Raw genomic sequence first — 21,146 nt, forward strand, 5'->3', positions numbered from 1 at the left:
TGAGGTGGAATTAATGTTTCTAATGTTTAAACTCATAAATGAAAGTTATTTTATAAATTTTAAATATTAAATTATCTTGTTTAGAATTGATCAGGTTTGAGGTTAAAAAGTAAATATTTCCTCTGAACATAATTTTGTAGCCACAGTAGCTATAGGGATAAAAGCCAGCACCCAGAAATTTAACAAGCAGATACTTCAGCATGGAAGTGCAAATTCTACATGTAAATATTGAATGCTTTACAAGTTATACCATGATTTGAAATCACTTCTGAGGGATTTTGGAATTCCAATAGGATATTTTTCTTAAAAGACAACAATTATTCTCCACAAAGTGTTTTATTTTTCTGATGACCGATAGGAATTACATGCAAAGAGAATGAAAGGTGCTTTGTTATATTATATGATAATCTATCATAATTTGCCTCACATTAATGAAATTGTGAACTGCTATATCTGTACAAGATGAATGTGTTTTGGAAAAAATGTACTATTACTGTTATTTTTTTTCCACCCCCAGAGATTTGATACAGTTGCCTGGGAAAGAAGAAGATACAGACATTGCGATGAAACTTCTGGTTCGATGGACGTCTTGTGGCCTTGAAGATGTTCAGCTAGTAAATTACTCTGTCTTGCTTGACCTGCCAGGCCCTTCTTCAAATACAGTAACTCTGAAAAATAGTGGTGAATGCTTTTATCCTAGTGGACAGAAGTGTTACAGGGAGACCAAAAAACTTCACAGCCAAGACCTTCTGTACTCATACGCCGCTTACTCTGCCAAAGGAACTCTTGAGGTAATACAGTCATTTGTCTTTGTCACTTACAGTGAAATAGAATTAGAAAACAACTTCCATCTGTCTTTAACTGGCAAGTCATGGGAATAATGGTGAAAACTTCAGGCTAGAGATGAGCAAACAGATTCAGGTACATAAGATGTAGCCCACACCTCAGCTCAGACCTTGAAATGAACTTGAAATGATCTGTTTTGTTGTATTTTTACAATTGAATGTCAGCTGTCTCTCAACTGGTGGGCCTACACTTCCTGCTTTCAACTGGATATAAGAATCTGAGAGAGCTTTGTCTAGAACTTTATCTTCTCCCTATGCTTGCATGAGGGCACTGTTGAGCAAGCCCTGCCAACTAACACTTGAGAGAGGCACTCAGAGAAGGGAGGATGAGTTTCTTAGCAGTGAGATCTGGTTTAAGGACAGGATTAGGTGCCAGAAAATCATGAATGATGATCCTGGGTCTGACACATTCTCCATCTCTGGCCTTGGGCAACTCATTTAATATCTCTGCCTCAGTGTCCACATGGGGGTTATAAATCTTACTTACCTAGCCAACAGGGATGTTGTGAGGCTGCATAAATGTTTGTAAAGTGCACTGAAGAAGGCAAATGCAATATAAATTCCATTGTTGATATTATTAGTGTCATCTTTCTCCTCTCCACGACATGATGTGTCACACACAATGAAGCAGATCCTTTTTATCTTATTTTATTTCCCTATGCTTCAAAAATAAATTTAGTTTGTTTTCATGGCTAAAATATTAATAGACCAAAGAAGTGTGGCTAGGAAGTTGAGTTTCGCACTGCAGCCCTCAGCCTTTATACTTTCTGAACATTGCCCATCACTATGAGCTTTATAGTATATTAGGGTATGTCTACACAACAAAGAAAAACCCAGCCTCTACCAGCTGATTTGGCCTCGGGCTGTGGGGCTATTTCATTGCTGTGTAGACTTCCGGGCTTGGGCTAAAGATTGAACTCTGGGACCCTCCCACCTCGCAGGGTCAAGCCCCTTGAGCCTGAGTCAGCTGGCACGGGCCAGCCACAGGTGTCTAGTTGCTGTGGAGACATACCCGTAGTGACTTGGATACCCGCAGTACAATACCATTTTTTTACATTTTGCTTGTATTGTCTTTGTGACAGTACTGAATTTTCAAAGTCCACATGACTTCTATTTCCTCTGGGTATTCCTATCTTTTGTTTAACAGCTGATTGAGTAGACATCCCGAGCACAGTATATGCAGGTATTGATAGGATATAATGCACTGTGGGAGTCTTGTCAACTGGAAAAATTCAATATACTGTTTCCCTTTGTTTTAATAAACCCATAGCATTAATTGTAATGAGATAAAAATACAGTTGTAGTCTCTGAGATTAATCCCACAAGTGTCAGAGTATCCTTAACCAATAAGGGGCCTCATAAATTGCAGGCTAAAAGAGAGTTAGCCTCTCTGGGGACTAAAATGAAGACTTGCAAAATCAAAGATGTTTTTAACCAATGTCAGCTCACCACACAGCAATTTAAATTACATTTCAAGATTGTTCTTTATTTACTAGGACTTCTGCATAATGAAGCAGGAGCATATACACACAGCCTACATAGACATTAGTGGTGACTGAACCCTGGATCTTGCAGCAGGAAAAGCAAAAGATGCACCCTTATCACTTGAGCCAAAGGAATAATTACTTTAGCTATATCAGGGTTTTCAGAACAGCAGCTAGAGATATGATCTTTGGTTTATATGGATGTTGTTTTAGAAAAGGTTAGACCCCAATGGATTATATGCATGTGATCTTAGAAAAGGCTTTCCTCAGTATCTATAGGTCCACAAAGTGCAAGTCCCATCGGTGGTAATGAACCATGACCACATGTATATTTATCTAGACTATATTGTTATCAGCAGTGATCTAACCTTGGACTTGGAGTGCCTAAAGCACAGATCACTAATATTGGAGCTAAATGTGTAAGTATCTTAAACTGTGAGTAGCAGGTTGTCATTGTTAATAAAATAAGCCAGTAGAGGGAGACATGATCACATGAAGTAAGGCAGCAAATTACATTTACTTTGGATGTCAAATAGCCTGGCTATGATTGAAGCATCGCAGGGGTTTTTTTTTTTTTTCGTTTTTCTTGTAAAAGATACTTTGTAACAAACTTGGCATAAAATGGATCATTTTAATTTTCAAAACCTAGTGCAAATTCTTAGCAGGGGCTAACTTGACATAGAATTTATGGTCCATAAATAAACATAAGTTTCTGATACCAATGATATTTGTTTGAACTTCTAGCAGAAAAAGCAATTAAAGAATTCTTAAATTGTAGTAGCCAGGCTACCAAAACAGCTGCAGTCTTACTTTTGTTTTGACAAAGTTATTTGTAGACTAGCAATGCTCTTTTTCTTTGAAGACCTGTCATGTCCATTCATCATATGGCCATTTTATACGAGCTCTCCAATTTGTACATTCCCTAACAGCCTAAATAGCATTTGTGATATCTGAAATCTACTTCGAAAGCCAACTTAATGCAATGTGATTGATGACATGCCTTGCTACTTGTCTGTAATTCACTGTGCACTGGAAAGGTGACACTGTTTACCCCATCATAACGAGAAGCATGTCACAGTAGGGCTCTGAAGAGAGCTGCTGTGTCAGCTGTGAAATACATATTACAAGGGTTATGTAAATAAATTAGCACAAACCAGGTCATCTTGAAGAAATAATGACACTTTTGTAATATATTTTTATTAAAAGTTGAGTATCAACCACAATTTAATAGCAAGGTTAAACACTTTGCCTACTTTGTGAAAATAGGGGAAAAATCTGGCTAACTACAGATTATATTAAAAGAGGAAAGTATATTGCATCTAAATTATGCATTTGGAGTTAAATTTACCCCTTTTCTGAGACATCCAGCACATAGCTAGTACACCATCTAAGCCAAGTAGAGCCTAAATATGACTCAAGTGGTGCATTGATGCTTTAGTAGTTCTCTGAGCACAGGTGAATGTCACCCCAATTCTGACCCTGCAAAGTGCTGAAAACCTTGCAGTACCAGGTTCTTAATTCCCATGCTCGTTAAGAAGCCTTGGCTACAAACACAGGTTGGAGATAAATTATTGTAATGTAAGTAAAGACAGTTTGGTTTATTGTTAATTGCCCCAAAACTTTCTTAATGCAGAATTAAGGTTGTGCAGTAGTGCTCGTGCCTTTCCAGAATGTGGAAGTAGGACAGAGAGAATGAAGGTAATGAAAACTGAAAGTGAAGATACACACCACCCCAGCAATGCAACCGTAACGGTGTCCTGTTGAATCAGGAATGATTCAGTATAGGGGGTTGGTGGAGGTGGGACGCCATAATAAGTACACATGCAAAAGCTCCAAGAGAATATGCCATTATTTGTGTTGTGCTCCAGAGTTTTGAATGAACTCCAGCTGTGTTCACTGTATTAGGTGTAGCTGTATTGAATGGTTGAGGGATTAATTGGAGCAGCTTGGCAGAGTTTATAACTATGATATGAGGAGAGCAGGGGCTGCTCCAGGCACCAGCATGCCAAGCGTGTGCCTGGGGTGGCAAGCAACGGGGGGCACTCCACCAGTCGCTGCGAGGGCGGCAGGCGGATTGCCTTCAGCAGCATGTCTGCGGAGGATCCGCTGGTCCCGTGGCTTCAACGGACGACCTACAGGCGTGCCGCCAAATCCACGGGACTAGGGGCCTCCCACAGGCAAGCCGCTGAAGGCAGCCTGCCTGCCATGCTTGGGGCGGCAAAATACCTAGATCTGCCCCTGGAGGAGAGGATCAAGTATGCCTCATTTTGAAGCTGAATTTTGTAGGTTGCATCAATAGAGATGTCTTCTTGCCACAGGAATTGTCTGCAATCTGTTGGGATGTGTGTCAGTGATCTCCAGAGCTTAATGAGGCAATGTGTCAGAAGGAACGGCCAGAATGAAGGGGCAATAACATGTAAAAGCCTGGGGCGGTTGTATGGAGTACCACTGATGTTTGGATGAAGGCCAGGTGCATGTAGCTTTTGTTTGCTATGTCTAACCTAAACCTAAATTTTGATGTAGCAAAGAGAAGGTGTTAAACTTAATCCTACAGTACTCATGTACTCTGTAGCATCTGTAAAGGAAGAGTGCTAGTATGTATTGGGGCACAAACTTCAGTGTGGGCTAGCTGCCCCGGTACAAACCCACCGGAAGTCCCTGGCTACTTCTTCTGGTTTCTAGTCCACACTGAAGCTTGTGCCTTCACATCTTCATAACTATTGTCTGCTAGATGTGCTAGCCAGACTAAAACAAGCATGGATATGCCTACCTGCCATCACACTGTTTGGGTGCAGCTCAGGTTCAGTAACCACAGCAAATCCCCTTGAGCTGTCTAGTTAGTGTGAGACACTGACTGCAAACCGCCTGGCTTGAACTGAACCTTAGTCTTCCTGTGTATGCACACTTCATTCTTTTATACATTTTAGCATCACCTAACACAGAGTTACAAATTTTCCTCCAGTAACTTTTTCACTATTGCTTCTCCAGACAGACAGTGGGTGCTATGCACTAGTTGAGATAAATCCCAAGTGACTGAGATTGGTTTGGGGAGGATACAGCTGTAGTTTGAGTCCCAGATGTACCCCCAAAAAATCAGCTGTTTTTTGATAAACAGCTGACCTTCTATTTGAGGGGGAATATATCTTGAGAGCTCCTTGCTCAAATGATCCCGTATTTGAACTATTAACTCTATCCTACACCCCTAAGAAGCACTGCAAATTTTAAGACTATCCGGGAAAGCATGTGGATTTTCAAGGACAGCTGACCTTTAAACAGAAAGTGATGCTCAACCCTAACTATAGCATAGCTGCCACTCTGCTATAATTATATGCCAAAGGCTGTGTTAATGCAATGTGAAGGTTATACAATTAAAATCATGATCAGGAAGCACAAAAGTTATCCTCACAATGACAGCCTTCACAAAGGCATGTTGCACATTTTCTTGTTATTTTTATGGCATAACATTTCATATTTCAAACTACACATTTTGCTAGTAAAACAAAAGAGAACATTGTGTGCTGCGGCCAGAGCAATGTTGTTGGTAGAAGTTTAACTATTGAGGGGTAGATTTTTCAGAGGCACAAATGGCAATTAGTAGAAAATATCATGCTTAATCTTTGGCTTTTTTGTATTTTTAACTGTGCTACCTGAATGCTGCACTAACTTACTAGATATTCTTGAAGATTTTTTGTCTTTTTTATTCTTTAACTATTCAGCTACAGCATTTTCAATCTCCTTTAAAAAGAGCTGCTGGGTTGGTGGACTTACAAATTCTGACTATGGATCTTGTAAACTTGTTGGACCAATCAATGAACACTTACATATCTGTGCACTTAATCAGGCATGCGCTAATATCTCTGCGCTGCTAGGAATGGATGAGAAAGAGCAGTGCTGATCCACTGGTGAGGACTGCAAATCATGGTGTGTTGATCATAGTCCAGTGCTGTGAAGTAAATGGAAGGGTAAAGGCACTGGAGGTTGATGGAATGATGAGGATACTGCATCAAGTTCAACACTAGTGTAAGGCCTGGTCAACACTTAAAGTTAGGTTGACATAGCAACAGAGCTCAGGGGTGTGAATTCACAGCAAGGTCGATGGAAGAATGCTTCCATCCAGCTACCATCATTCACTGAACTGGAGTTTCTACAGAGATGGAAAAGCTCCTTCCATTGCTGCAGGAAACATCTAAGCTACCGTGCCACAGGGGAGTAGCTACAGCACTGTCTTTTGTGCTGCTGTGGCGCCCGTGTTATAGATGTGGCCTAACAAGGCAGAAGTCAATAGTTGCACCACTTCAGGATTGAAGTGTGCTCAGTCTAGTCACTGAAGCACTGAGAAAGCCACCTGGAAGAGAGATTGTTTCATGGGAATCCGTGGAAGTACTTCTGTCAGTGGCTGACCCTTAGACATAATTTTCTCTGAAATTGTATAGAATGGACCAGGAAAATTATGGAGGGGAAGGAGACTAAAAGTCTAATTTGGTTTTAATGTGTGAGTGCTGGGTAGTGTTTGTGGCCTGTAGGACAGACTGGATGATCTGATGCTCCTTACAGCCTTGAACTCCGATAATTTTTGTCAATGCAGGCATAAAGCTTATACCAAACTATGTGGAAGCCTCTCTGCACCATGGCTGAACATGCCCTGCTTGCTCAGTGGTAACCAATTGGCTTCTTTCAGCAGCTTGTAGCTGTTTGAACCAAATGTGAGCACACGGGTAACACATCTGTTTTAACTAGAACTAGGCAAATAACTCATCTTTTTTTTCAGTTTCGTAGTTCCAAGTATATATTTTTTTGTTAGGATCAAATAAAATATGAATGATTTTGGATTTTTTGGTGACACAAACAAGTCCATTTCGGGTCTGTTGCAGAGTGTGAATTTGAACTTGTTTTTCTGACATCCCAGGTGAGTGCCCTAACTACTGGGCTAAAATTTATAAGTTGAGGTGAGCAGCAGCAGCATCCCCTCCTCCTCCTTTGCCTGTGTTGTGAATGGCTGAAACTACTCATATCAAATTTGTGAATAGATTTGGGGTGATCAAAATTGCATTTTTAATTGAATAAACTCTGAAAAAAAATTGTCCAACTAGTTTAAAAGTACACATGTAGGCTTAAGGAAATGTTCAAGTGAACATTCTAGTATGCAATTTTCTCATGATATATTTGTGTTAAATAGCAGTTTTTCTCAAGCCATGCAAAGATGCTAGTCCTTAAGAGTATTTTCAGGCCATATTTCACATTTCAAACCTCAGTTTATTCTTCCTCTCTGGTGGGACTTTTGTTGGTTTGTTTTAAAATGAAGTAAAGTGGGTGGGGGGTTTTTTTGTTTCTTTTTTCCAGTCTCAGTATTCAGAAATGATTTGTAGGAAATTTGTTCAAACTTTAACAAAAAATGTCACCTCCAGATGGAGAGCCAATATGGAAAATGTCAGATTGAAAGGTGAAAGTTGTGACTGTGAAAATGGGCTTATAATAGAAACCATTTTGGAACAGTTCATAGAATATCAGGGGTGGAAGGGCCCTCAGAAGGTCATCTAGTCCAACCCCCTGCTCAAAGCAGGACCAATCCCCATACAGATTTTTGCCCCAGATTCCTAAGTGGTCCCCCTCAAGGATTGAGCTCACACCCCTGGGTTTAGCGAGCCAGTGCTCAAACTACTGAGCTATCCCTCCTCCCACTAAGTAAAGCTAGTGTTAGAACTGTATATAGTAAGAAATGCTGTATTTCTACAACCCCGAATTCCTGTTACTCTAAGCAACTGCACAACTTGCAATCTAGAAATTAAATAACCTTTAGGGTAAACAGCTATTTAATAGTCCCTTCAACACTGTGGTATTTATGGATGATTCTAAAATACAATAAAGAATAAGACATCACTTGCTTCTGTTCCTCAGAAAATAAGGACAGTAAGTGCTAAAATTGTAGGAAAATTGTCAATATAAAGTCACTGTAGTTGGAGACAGATAACATATTATCTTGCCTGGACATCCCTGCTTATCCGATATTTAATCCTCTACCACAGGGAGCAGTAAGGCTCTCATACTGTTTTATTGGCCATAATAATCTGATCTTTGCTCTACCAGCAATATGTCAGACTACCATGAGAACTTGAAATAGACACACTATAAAAATAAACATTTTGGATCACTGCACTGAATATTAATTTTAAGTGCTTGATGGGCAGGAAAAAAGAAGTAAATATAAATAACACTGGAATGTGCTGTGAATTAAAGCTGGACATATAAGCAGTGGGATGTTTTATTCTTTGATGCAGCATGATATATCATGTCAGAAGGAGCTTTTAACAATATGTCCTATCTTGCATGTTATTTAGACATATTGTCATAGACTCTAAAAAAGAAATAGCTGTCCTGTACTATTGCAATGGCATCAAATCCGTGGATACTTTTCTACAAGATAGCTGTTCTCTGTCTAGGAGAGCAAAAAAACCCACTTTTTTAATGCTTTGAAATAATGGCAACATTGATAAAATCTGTAATTTCCAACCTACTAGTACAAGATGACAGTCAACAACATAAGACTTCTTAGATCACCACTTGAGGACACTGCCAATCAGTTTTTATTAAGGGAAAAATACACAGGAACATGTTAAGCTAAACAGATCAAGAAGAGAACTATTTTTATAGCTTCTTTAATAAAAGGTGTGATTAAAATACTTGATTCTTTCGAAGTATCAGGTGACAAATAGTTCAGAATAGTTCTGCTGAGGATAGATTTCACAGAACTTTCTAAAAGCTTTACTACATGATTTTCTATAAGAAAGTGGATGGTGGCCTGTTTACAGACTGCATTCAGGAGCTGTATAACCATAGAAAGCCGTAGTCTCAAAGCCATTGTAATGACCAAACTGGAATATTTGAAACAAACAGCTAACACAACCTCTCCTAGTGAAGACTCTTTTTAGCAAAGGTCTCTTGAAAATCTTTCAGAGAAAGATGAAAAAACCAGAAGAACGTAGTCTTGACATTGATACAGTTGCACCAAGATATGCATAAATTTAAAATTCTTAAAAAAAAAATAAAGTAGGCCAAAGTTTGGCATCAAGATGCAGTTTGGATAAGCAGGTGCCTATTTCAGCTATCCAAATTCCTGAATCTGCAAACCAGACTGGAAAAGTCATGAGAAGAGGTGTTGTCTCATGTTTTCCATCTCTACTTCTGGTTGTGGCTAGATAGACCTCAGAAATGCACTTCTTGCTGTGCCTCACAGTTCTGGTTCCAGTCCCAGAATTATTCCACAACTTAAAAATAGAAAAAAAAACATGTAAACAACTCCGAGCTTAAAAGTTTGGTTGGATTCTAGAGAGCTTCCCCACTCCTCCCCCACCCTTCTTACTATTAACTATAAATTAATCTAAAGACTAAAATGTCTTGTGTCTGACTTTCATAATAAATAGGCAGTACTCTCTTTCTCATTCATTAGGGGCCTTAATAAGTGAATTAGTAATGAGAAATACCAGTCTTATTCCCATTTGTCATATGTCCCTGTATGTCGCAGTTCAAAGAGAAGGTGATTAAATACCATTATGGGGTGGTGTTGCAAGGTGCTTCCCAACCACCCTCCTACTCCTCCTTCCCTTGCACCACCCTGTGCAGAATTATGCCATCATTCAGAGATGAATCAAAATTATACCCTCTGTCATCTACGGACTGAGAGACTGCTTCACCCTAGCACTTTCTAGCGGTGGTGGATGAGGGAGGAGGCTAGGCCATGGTCTCAACCCCCATCTGCTCCAGCCAACCAAGCTGACCGGGCCTGAAGGAGAGAGCATGCTGCATTGACATCTAGGAGGAAGGTTTCCACTTGATGCAAGCTAATGCCTTTCAGGCATGATCTAATCATAAAAGTATTTGTAGAGGATTAAAATAGGATGATAATCTAGAAAAGAAATATCAGTAAATAAGACTTTAAACTAAGACTTCAATTCCGTAGGGTTTTTTTTCTAAATATCCATGTTAGTGCTAGCATTTACTTCTAAAATTCACAGACTTTTAAGCCCCAAAGGGCCCATTATAATCATCTCCTCTGACCTCCTGCATAACACAGGCCATATAATTTCATCCATTTGCTCCTGTGGGGAGCCCAAAAAATGATGTGGATCGTTTCAACTTAAATGTTTCACTGAATATATTGTGTCTGATCAATGATCACCCTTTGAAAACCCAAAAAGATGCAAAACTTTCCAGCTTTGTCTTAAATAGAAATGGTTACTGCAGTGTCCGCTACAATAACTATATGCAGTGTACAGGAAGATCTGCAAACACTGAGGTGACCTCATCTAATGTTTATCTAAGGCAAAATTGCCAAGTATTTTTAAGGATGGCCATGGTGCAAAGTTTATGATATTTATCAAATTTACAATCCAGTTTTGCACACAATGCCGAGACTAAGTCAAATGATGTTTGTAGAATTTCAGGAATAGGACTTTTGATGTTGAATGATAGATTATTAGGGAAATTTGCATCTTAATCAGAATTTAGATGAGTGCATATTAAGCTCTTTGCTTGTAGTGAGAAGGTTTTCTATTTCCTGATAGTTTTGCACTCATAACTCTGGAATATTGATTGGTCAGGGTCATGTGGGTCATAAAAAGAGGGTCAAGAAGAACTTGGTTTAGGTTTTCTTCAGTGTATTCATGAGATGACAGTTCTGTAATAATGTCCATAATTATTCTAAGGGTGGCAGGTAATTATCTTACTATTAAATATTGCCTGTGTCTAAGTATGCATGCAGTAAGTCTCCAGCTTCCTCAAAAATCTACCACGATTGCTGGAAACAATGTAATTTAATCCCAATCACATCAGACCATGCACTTGTGACAGACACTGGACCCTTCCCATCAGATCTCCCTGTCTCATATGAAGGTGGACTAGCTACATCCTCTCTGTGCACAAGATGTAGAAGAGCCTCATCAGATCCTGTTTGTAAGAAGGGGAAGGTCTATGTCAGAACTATAACATACTTGTCTTTCCTTTCCCCTCCTTTTCTCCCCATCTTGTATCTGTGGCACCAGCTATAAATCCATCTAATGCATACTCAGTCTACATTCACTTGTCCACAAAGTCCCTTGACTATTCTAATCCTCACACCATGCCCATCACTATGGTATCTGCATGTCTGTCTTTTGATTGGTGATCCCACCATCAGGGCATCTTCCTCTGTGTTGGGGAAATGCCCCGTGACACAGGATCCCAATAGCTGGGGAGTTTGGCAGGGACTGGAGGGTAAGCAGGATGTCCATAGCAGGTACAGAGGAAAAGGGTCGCTGAGCTTCTAGTGGATCGTCAGATATCTGTTGGCCCTGGGACCCATACACCCTCCCTCTCATTGACGGAGTGACTTGGGAAGAACATTTATGTACAGTTGTCTTCCACAGGGCCATACTCCAGCATGTTTTTTTCTGCCAGAGGTGGCCCTCTTTCTTCTACCCATTGGTATTTCCCATTAAAATATGCATTTAAAAATTGTAAAAAATTAAACCAGGCAGTTTACTTATGCTTATGCTAATCCTCAGGGGTTTAACAAAACCAATAAATGTAAATGGAATGCCACACACTTGTCCCCTTTAACAAACATATGTCGGGGAGACAATGCTGAATACCAGATGGCATGGGATTTAATGTAAACTCTTTTCAAGATTCAAATGTAGCTTTAGGACAGAGGTGGGCAAAATATTTGGCCCTAGGGCCATATTGGATTCAGCTTTGTATGAAGGGCTGGGTAGGGAAGGCTGGGGAAGGCTATACCTCCCCAAACAGCAAGGCATGGCCTGGCCCCACAGAAGGGGCGGGGCCAGGGGCTAGCCTCCGCCTTGCTCACTGCACTGCTGGGACGTTGGGCTGGCTCCTCCGCAAGCCTGTCCTGACCCCGCTCCCTGGCAGGAGCTTGGGAGCCAGAGGGAAGGGTCCTGAGGGCCGGATGAGGCCCACGGGCCATAGTTTGCCCACCTCTGCTTTAGGGAATAACTCCTGCCAGAACTTGAAGACAAACTGGGTATCCTGCTTGGCTGTTGTGTGAGTATTGTGGGGCCTTATCCACATAAGAGAGTTGCTAAATGAGTTGGATGATGTCAGAGTAGGGTGACCAGACAGCAAGTGTGAAAAATCGGGACAGGGGCTGGGGGGCAATAGGTGCCTATATAAGAAAAAATCCCAAATATCGGGACTGTCTCTATAAAATCGGGACATCTGGTCACCCTAGTGTCAGAGGGTCAGGCTAACCTATCCTGGCACCTAGTCATCCTGGCCTCAGTTTCCTCTGTGGCTCTCCAATAAACACACACATTTCAAATAATGTCTGTCCTCCCTACACAACCTTTTGGGGTCTGGTTTAATGAGACTTAACAAGAAATAAACAGTTCACTAGGTACAAGCAGTTCCTATCCTAGTCACACCGGGGGACTAGCTCAATGCTTTGAGCATTGGCCTGCTAAACCCAGGGTTGTGAGTTCAATCCTTGAGGGGGCCATCTAGGGCAAAATCAGTACTTGATCCTGCTAGTGAAATCAGGGGGCTGGACTCAAGGACCTTTCAGGGTCCCTTCCAGTTCTATGAGATAAGTATATCACCTTATATAATAATAATAATAAAAAAAGCCCGCTAGTTGAGTACAGGAACCTAGGTTCTTCCCACAACTTGGCTCTCTCCAACTCTACCACAGTCCACTATGTCTCCTGCTCCCTGCAGGTCTCAGTTGCTGTGCAATATGCAGCCCTGCTTCCAGGTTTCTCTCACATGATCCTTGATCACCTGACTCAGTCTCAGGCCAGACGTGGGGCCTGGATAACTGTCCAAAACATTGACAGGCAATTTCGCACAATTCAAGAAAGTAGTTGCCCCTGCTTAGGAGCAGCACAGGCCACAAACATATCTACGGTACAACTAAGTTTAACAGGGAAGAGTATGTGGCAGAATCCCATCCTGTGACTGCCTCTGTCCCCTGCTATCAGTCATCAAGAATAATGTACTCATAGCACAAATGTTTGCTATTTGAAGCACTCTAGCCATTCATTTGTTAAATCTGAAACCTATTAGTAATCAATACAGGACCGTAATTAATGACAGTGCTAAAAAATGAGTGGAGCTTTAAAATGAAATTGGAAAGCCAACATCAGAAGATACTGAAAACCTGTATGATCTGACTTTTTGCCACTTCTGTATAATCAAGGTACTATCTGATTCTCCAGACCACCCTTTCTGTACTTTTTGTAAGGGGACAAAGCTGCTTTGCAGAATAGTGTCTGAAAAATGCAAATATCTATTTGATTAAACATCAAATAAAACTATATTATTCTCACATAAAAATCTTATTTGATTATTGATTTGGTTGATAGTTTCTATAATATTAAATGATATTTGCATAAAATATCTGTAAGAAAAATCCTTGACTCCACTTTCAAACAAATGTTTAGTGTTTTTCATCCAGTATTCTTTTTAAAACATTGCCTTAGTGCTTTTTAAAACATTTTTGTAATGTTTTCACACGCCCTTTTCCCTAAAGAATTGATTTAGTTCAATAGTTTGTGTAATGATTTAAAGCAAGTAAATTCACATTAAATGTGAAAGTTGTCATTTCACTTGTCAAAACTACCCTTTTGCTCATCTAGATTGATTAAAGCTTCTTTAACTTTTAGATTTATGTTTGGAGTACTACATGTTCATGCATCTCTCTGCCTGATTATATTCACATGGATCATGTTTAGCCAGCCAATTCACGTATGCAGTTTTCTAAATAGGCCTGGCAGAATTTGATTTTTTATAAATTTCAGTGGATAATATCAATGTTCTTAATTTTTTTATCTATTTAAATTTTCACAGTTGCAGGAAACTGTGGGGTCGGACAATAATGTCTGTGGGGGTAGGGTTAGACAATAGTTATTTGATAGTAGACACATTCGGAAAGGTAAAACTTTCTAACTATTAAAACACAAATTGTATATTTTGACATGCAATGTTGACAAAGTACATATCCATAAATCAACTCTAATAAAAGTGGAATATTAAGTAGAACTAATGGAAACCAGGTCAAATTACAGAGGATGAATATACAAACAATGACATAAGCGCTGAAGGATAAAAGTAGAAAGGCCAAGGCACAAAATGAGATTAAGCTAGCTAGGGACATGAAGGGTAACAAGAAAACATGTTTGCAAATACATTAGACACAAGAGGAAGACCAAGAACAGGCAAGACCCATTACTCAATGAGGAGGGAAAGACAATAATAGAAAATGCAGCCATTGCCAAAGTGTTAAATGAGTTCTTTGCTTCAGTTTTCACCAAAAAGGTTAGCAGTGATGAGATGACTAACACAATGAGCATCAGTCTACACAGGGTAGCATCTGAAGCTAAACTAAGGAAAGGACAAATTAAGAATTACTTAGGTTTGTAGTGTAGATATATCCTAAGGCCTTGTCTACGCTGCCACTTTACAGTACTGCAACTTTCTCACTGAGGGGTGCTGCAAGTTTCAGCGCTGTAAAGTGTCTGTGTAGACAGTGCACCAGCGCTGGTAGCTACTCCCCTCATGGACCTTTATTAGGTCAGTAATTACTGAGGTGGTGCATGTCCACACCACCCTCCTTGAGTTGGAGGTGCATGTCCTCCCCAGGAGTGTTTCAACCAACCTGAGAAGGGCAATGTGGGTAGCTGAGAGCCTGGTCTCAGCTCTTCTGGCAGCTTCCTGCTAGGAGCCTGGCTGCCTCACAGGCTCACAGTCTTCTGACAGGCTGCTCACCACCGGAAGTGGGGGGAAGCCGCCTGGGGGGGGCTTCTCTCCTACCCATTCCCCATCGAGAGCCAGGGGAAACCACCTGAGCCTTCTCCTCTAACCATTCCCCACCGGGCAAGAGGGAAAGCTGCCCAGGGCCTCTCGCCACTGGGGAGCAGAGTACACCCCAACCTGCAATACCCCTCTGCCATGTACATTGGCCAGACTGGACAGTCTCTACGTAAAAGAATGAATGGACACAAATGAGACATCAGGAATGGTAATATACAAAAAACAGTAGGAGAACACTTCAGTCTCCCTGGACACTCAATAACAGATTTAAAAGTAGCTATCCTGCAACAAAAAAAACTTCAAAAACAGACTTCAAAGATAAGCTTCAGAGCTACAATTCATGTGCAAACTTAACACCATTAACTTGGGCTTGAATAGGAACTGGGAGTCGCTGGCTCACTACAAAAGCAATTTTCCCTCTCTTGATATTGACACCTCCTCATCAATTATTGGGAGTGGACCACATCCACCCTGACTGAATTGGCCTTGTAATCACTGGGTCTCCACTTGTAAGGTAACTCCCTTCTCTTCATGTGCCAGTATATTTATGCCTCTACTTGTCATTTTCACTCCATGCATCTGAAGAAGTGGTATTTTACCCACAAAAGCTTATGCCCAAATAAATCTGTTAGTCTTTAAGGTGCCACCAGACTCCTCATTGTTTTCTTGGAATAGTAGATTATCTCATCCTTTGCACATTTATGTGTAGCTATATCTTTATAGGTACATATTATCTTTCTATCTACACACATACTTACACGTATATAACTATATATAATACAATGTGGATGCATACACTTACTTATACTTATGGATATATGTGTGTGGGTGTAGACTTGGTTGGAAAATGGAATGAAAGTTCTGAAATATTTAAACTGAGAAACAGGTAAATGACCTTATGCTGAAATGTTCTGATAATATTGAAAAATTATAATATAATAGTAAATATTATATGTAAATATAATATATACAAATATAGAAGTAAAAATAAAATAGGAAAGTTGATACAAAATGCTATGAATAGTTTCAGAACTTTTCAGTCAAATTTAATTAAAATTGACAGTTGCCACGAAACATTTCAATATTGCTGAAACATCATTTTCCCATGGAAAACTGCTTTCTTGAAATGTTTTCAACCAGCTTCAATTCATGCCTACATGACTACATATCATATATTGTTTGAGGGTAGGGTATATAATGTATTTATTTGTAAAGAAGTTGCAACACATTTTTCTTTTATGTTTTTATTAGGTGGACTTTTCTGGGTTTTTCCTTTTGTTTTGATTAATTTATAGTGGCCATAAGTTCTAGTTTAGCCTGTGTAAGTGACGGCCTTTTGCATACTTATATGAATAATTATTCCCATATCAAGACAAGTGGTAACTTTAGGTTGTTATTTCTGCTTAGAAAAGCATTATCACTGACAATATATCAGTCCAGTAAATTGTTATAAGGAGAGGGATGCAAATTACAGTGGGCAAACAATAACAAAAAATAATTAGAGAGGCTACAAGTTTATGTCAGACTAGTGAACTTTGGGAGACGGCTGATAATCAGACATTCCTGAACAGAGTTTAAAGACTTTAAAGTGAAAATTGCTGATGATGCTTTTAAGTCTGAAAATTTCCCATATTCTGCAATGATTTGTAGCAAAGGCAAAGTTGTTTGTTTCAGGGACCCATTTATGTGTAAAAATCAAAGGTAATTACCAGAATGTAAATTCATCAGAGGTAGAAATGTGTGGTTTTAGGTTACACAAAAAGCCAGACTTTGTATATTATATCTGTTTAGAAAAGATAGGGAAACTATGTTTTCCTCATTTTAAACTCAGCTGGATTTTGTGTGTTCCAAAGTTTGACACATTTATTATTAGGTTTATTCTGGTTAAGAAACTGTAGAAGAAAAGGAGTGGAGATGGAAGAACGGAGAGAAAAGAATAATAAATAGGATGAAAATATGAAGCATACAACAGAAAGAATAGAAAAAAGGTTATGGAAAGATTACCTGGAAAGTGTTCATTTATGTAGGTTTAGATTTTGTGACAGTCTTGGATCCCTAGTACATAGCACAGTTCTTCCTCTTGGCTAGAAATATGTTTTAATTTTAATTCAGTAACCCTTGGAATTAAAAAAAAAGAAAAAACTAGTATAAATGTGAAAAATATTCACAATGTCATTCTAGAAATTGGAAACAAGGAAAAACTTTGAACTTCAGGAGATTTTCCCTCAGTGGAATGTTAAATGGAACATAGCTGACTAAAGATGTTTTCAAGAAGAGGAAGATATACAGATATGTAAGTTCAACCTATCGCGAAGGCCAAGTTTACTACCAAAACGTTCAGCTCTAAGAAATACAAAGTTGTTTTTGTCTTCGATAAAGCATTGAACTATCTGTGCCTGAGCAGATTACTGATTTTAGGTGGGATGCAATGTTGTGTGCAGTTTAAAATATCTAAAGCAAATATGGGTGTGAAAAATCTCTTTCTACTCTAAACAGACATTATGGGCCAGATTCTAATGCTCTTAGTCACATTTAGTAGAACCTTTTACTACAAGAAGGTCCATTGAAGTCAATGTGTAACCTGGCCCTATAAATCTTTTGTAGGATGTGCAATTATTCACAGATAGGAATAACAAGTATTTTAATGAACTCACAGACTAGGGGACTAGTTACTTCATGAAGCAGGACCTCATATCTATTCAAACTGGCTTGCAAAATGTAAGTATGTATAAATAATTTGATGAAGACTATAATACAGAGTTTTCTGTGTGATAGAACCTAGGGCTTCCCTGCTTGTTTTGTAGGAAACAATAAGATGTCATAGCTATGACTGCTGCAATGCTACCACAAGAGAGAGAAACCAAAACCCTGGGATCCAAATGCACCTAGACTTTGTAGTTATGGTCAATCTCCAAGACACGTATAGAGGAGTTGATAGAAGAGAGAGTCCTGGGTAGTTAGAAGTTGGAGGTTAAGTGGTGAGAGAGCAGCCATAGCTTATCTGAAGGATAGTGACTTTTTTGCCTTAAAAAAATCACCCTAACTCTGATCATTTTGCAGAACATGCTGAGACATTTTTATGGTGGTTGGATGTTCAACTACTGATTAGGGCTCCCAAGTCTATAATTTCCTGTATATTTTCTGAAGGTTTCAGGACCTGTTTGCTACTAATGGCCTGAATCAAGTCTCATGCTGATTTTACATAAGTGCAACTCCACTGACACTAAGGTATCATGAAAGATGGTATCATCATGGCATTGCCAAAAAAGCATGATCTTACTCATTGCACAAACTATAGAGGTATTGTACTGCTATCAGTCCTGGACAAAGTATTGGCTACCATCATGCTTAGTAGAATAAAGAAGGCAGTGGATAAAATGGTATTGGAAGAACAAGGTAGCTTCCTTCCAGGTAGATTATGTTGTCAACAAATATTCATTCTTTGACAGATCACCAAAAAAATCTACTGATTGGCAAAAACTTTATTGACTTTAAGAAAGCATTTGATAGTACCCAGACAGAGAATCCATGAAATATTGCTAGAATGTATGGGGTAACAGATAAATTGATCATCATAATAAGGAGTTTATCTGATGGAAGAAGATGCACAGTGAAGTCAGATACAGGCCAGGGTGAACAGTTTAATATTGTGACTGGAGTTAGACCAGAATGTGTTATCAACAATCTTTGCATTAGCAATAGACTGAGTGAAGGGGTAGATGGTGTAAAATGGTTAGCAGAGAGTTATGCTAACTTTGACAACAACATTGCTTTACTAAGTATGACATGGAAAGAACAACTGACCTTACTTCAGAGGTAGAACAGTAAGCAGCAAAAATTGGGTTGAAAATAAATGCATAGAAAACAGAAAGAGGAAAGTGGACAAGAGATGCAAAAGTGTACGTGGATGGAAAAGAAATCAAACAGGTAGAGTTCTATCTGGGGAGTGTGATGAGATTTGAAGGTGTTTGTGATAAAGATAATCCATACAAGATTAGGAAAAGCAAACTACTTTTGGAATGATGAATAATATCTGGTGAAAGAAGTCTCCATACCAAATTGAAGTTAAGATTATACTTCTGATTGTACAGAGCACACTTCTGTACAGAGCAGAGGCTTGGCTGCTGAACGTAGCTAACAACAAAAAAATTGGAGGGTGCCTATCACAGATAGCAGAGGAAGATATCACAGATTTCATGGAAAGACAGAATAACAAATAGGAGAATAAGGGATGTGATACAGTAGCATATGATAGAAAATATCATCAAAGAAAGAAGGCTCAAGTAGTGGGGACATGTGCACCGTATGGAAGATGGGAGACATGCTAAACAAGCACTGAATTTGATACCCAAGGGAGGAAAGATAAAAATAAGGAAGTCCAAGGAAGAGCTGGCAGAAGACAGTGACAGAGGATATTGAATGTGCTGGCATCACCTGGGAAGAATTACCATAACTAGAGAGCAACTGTAATCAGTGCAGGAACTGGACTGCCCAATGTGTCAGCAGCACAGGAGGAACTAAGGTCGAAGTAACTCCATTATCTTCGCTAGGGTGACGCCTCGTTCATACCAGTGTAAGATAGATGAGAATCAGGCCCAGGTTAGTATTAGTATTTACCCTTGGGAAATGTTGTCTCATCCATTTGAATTGGGTACTTGGGTACTAATAAATGAAACTTAAAACTTTGACCTTCATCCCTATACTAGGGGCTTTGATAAAGGGATCTCACTTTGCAATGACCTGAAGTTTATCTGAAAGTATATCAAGCCCTTCCAGATGACCCACGGATGGATGAAAGGATAGCTATGAAAGATATCATAGATTTAATACCTTATTATTTGCTGACTGGACACAGCATATGAGGTCATAGAGTTCCTAATGTGAATTACTTATGAACTAAATAGACAATGCAAAACTCCCCAGAAGACTCAGGAGGTAGTCTGTCTTGGAACATTTATAAGCATAGTGGGTTTGTGGGGGGTGCTAGTGTTTTTGTGCTTCGTGTGGGAAGGAAATAAGTTTAGAAGAACAACTTTTTTATTATTGTTTTTTAAATCAGACATGGATCAATGAAAATATGGTTGGGTTTATTTTCCAGCAGAAACAAGAAACAATAACCTATCTTTGGGGAAAAAATCCTTCATCATCTACCCTCTCCTTCTTCTCTCTGACACCGTTTGCATCATGTGTCTGTTTTTGCTCCAACTTAAAGTGAGAGACAGGAATCGTGCCCACAACATCAAAAGACTCTTCAGTTTCTTTTTAGGACAATGTAAAAGGCAGGACAAAAAGTTAGAAGGTAGATTTAGAATAGTTAAATCTCCTCAATAATAGATCTAGTGGTGTTTTATTCTTTATGGCCATAATTCTCCACTGTGTCTGAACTATTCTTGGGCAGTGGATGGTGACAGCTGGAGTATGTACAGTGGCAGCCATAGGCAGTCAGTTCCAGGTCTCTCATTCTCTGCCAACTGTCCTCAGCAGAAGTCAAAGCAGGAGCACTCTACTGCACCTTCTGCTGTTCTGTGCTTGATTTTGCAGATATAATAAACTTTTAATATAGTTTCTTGTATGTAATTATCTGTTTACAATGCCTCAAATAGCATGTTGGGATTTCTAAAAATAATAAAATCTTCTTCTAAAAATGTTTGTTTTGTTACCTATCCTTACTTCATTTCATGCTTAGGGAGATACTGCTTAATTCCATACAGTACATCAGAGTTCGTTTTTAAATAGTCATGCCTTTCAAACTGCATACCATGAAATAATTCAAAGAGTAAGTACCCAATTCAAATGGATGAGACAACTCGTTGTTTAGTAGGTTCACAATTTTAGCATAAAAGGATTTCCCTTGCATATCTAAACCATGTACACAAGAGTTCTTTTTTTGGCACCTAAAAGGATGATTTCTTCTTTCTTTTTAAATAGCATTATTCTGCCAAAGAAGAACAGTTTTTCAGCAGTTTGCTTCCAGTGTTTGGGTTTTTTTTCATATTCAGAATGTATAGGATCAGGA

General features: G+C 39.2%; 1 protein-coding gene across 4 annotated transcripts in view; it reads left to right on the plus strand.

Annotated features, from left to right (window-relative positions):
- The window catches only part of NAALADL2 (N-acetylated alpha-linked acidic dipeptidase like 2), a 1,166,543-nt gene that overhangs the window by 515,544 nt on the left and 629,853 nt on the right, over positions 1-21,146 (plus strand). For all 4 annotated transcript variants that reach the window (XM_050965896.1, XM_050965898.1, XM_050965899.1 and 1 more), the window contains exon 5: positions 518-791. In XM_050965896.1, coding sequence (XP_050821853.1) covers positions 518-791 — 274 coding nt within the window. The remainder of the gene's footprint in view (positions 1-517; positions 792-21,146) is intronic.

This window comes from Gopherus flavomarginatus, chromosome 8, assembly GCF_025201925.1.
Source record: "Gopherus flavomarginatus isolate rGopFla2 chromosome 8, rGopFla2.mat.asm, whole genome shotgun sequence".
Classification (NCBI taxonomy): Eukaryota; Metazoa; Chordata; order Testudines; family Testudinidae; genus Gopherus; species Gopherus flavomarginatus.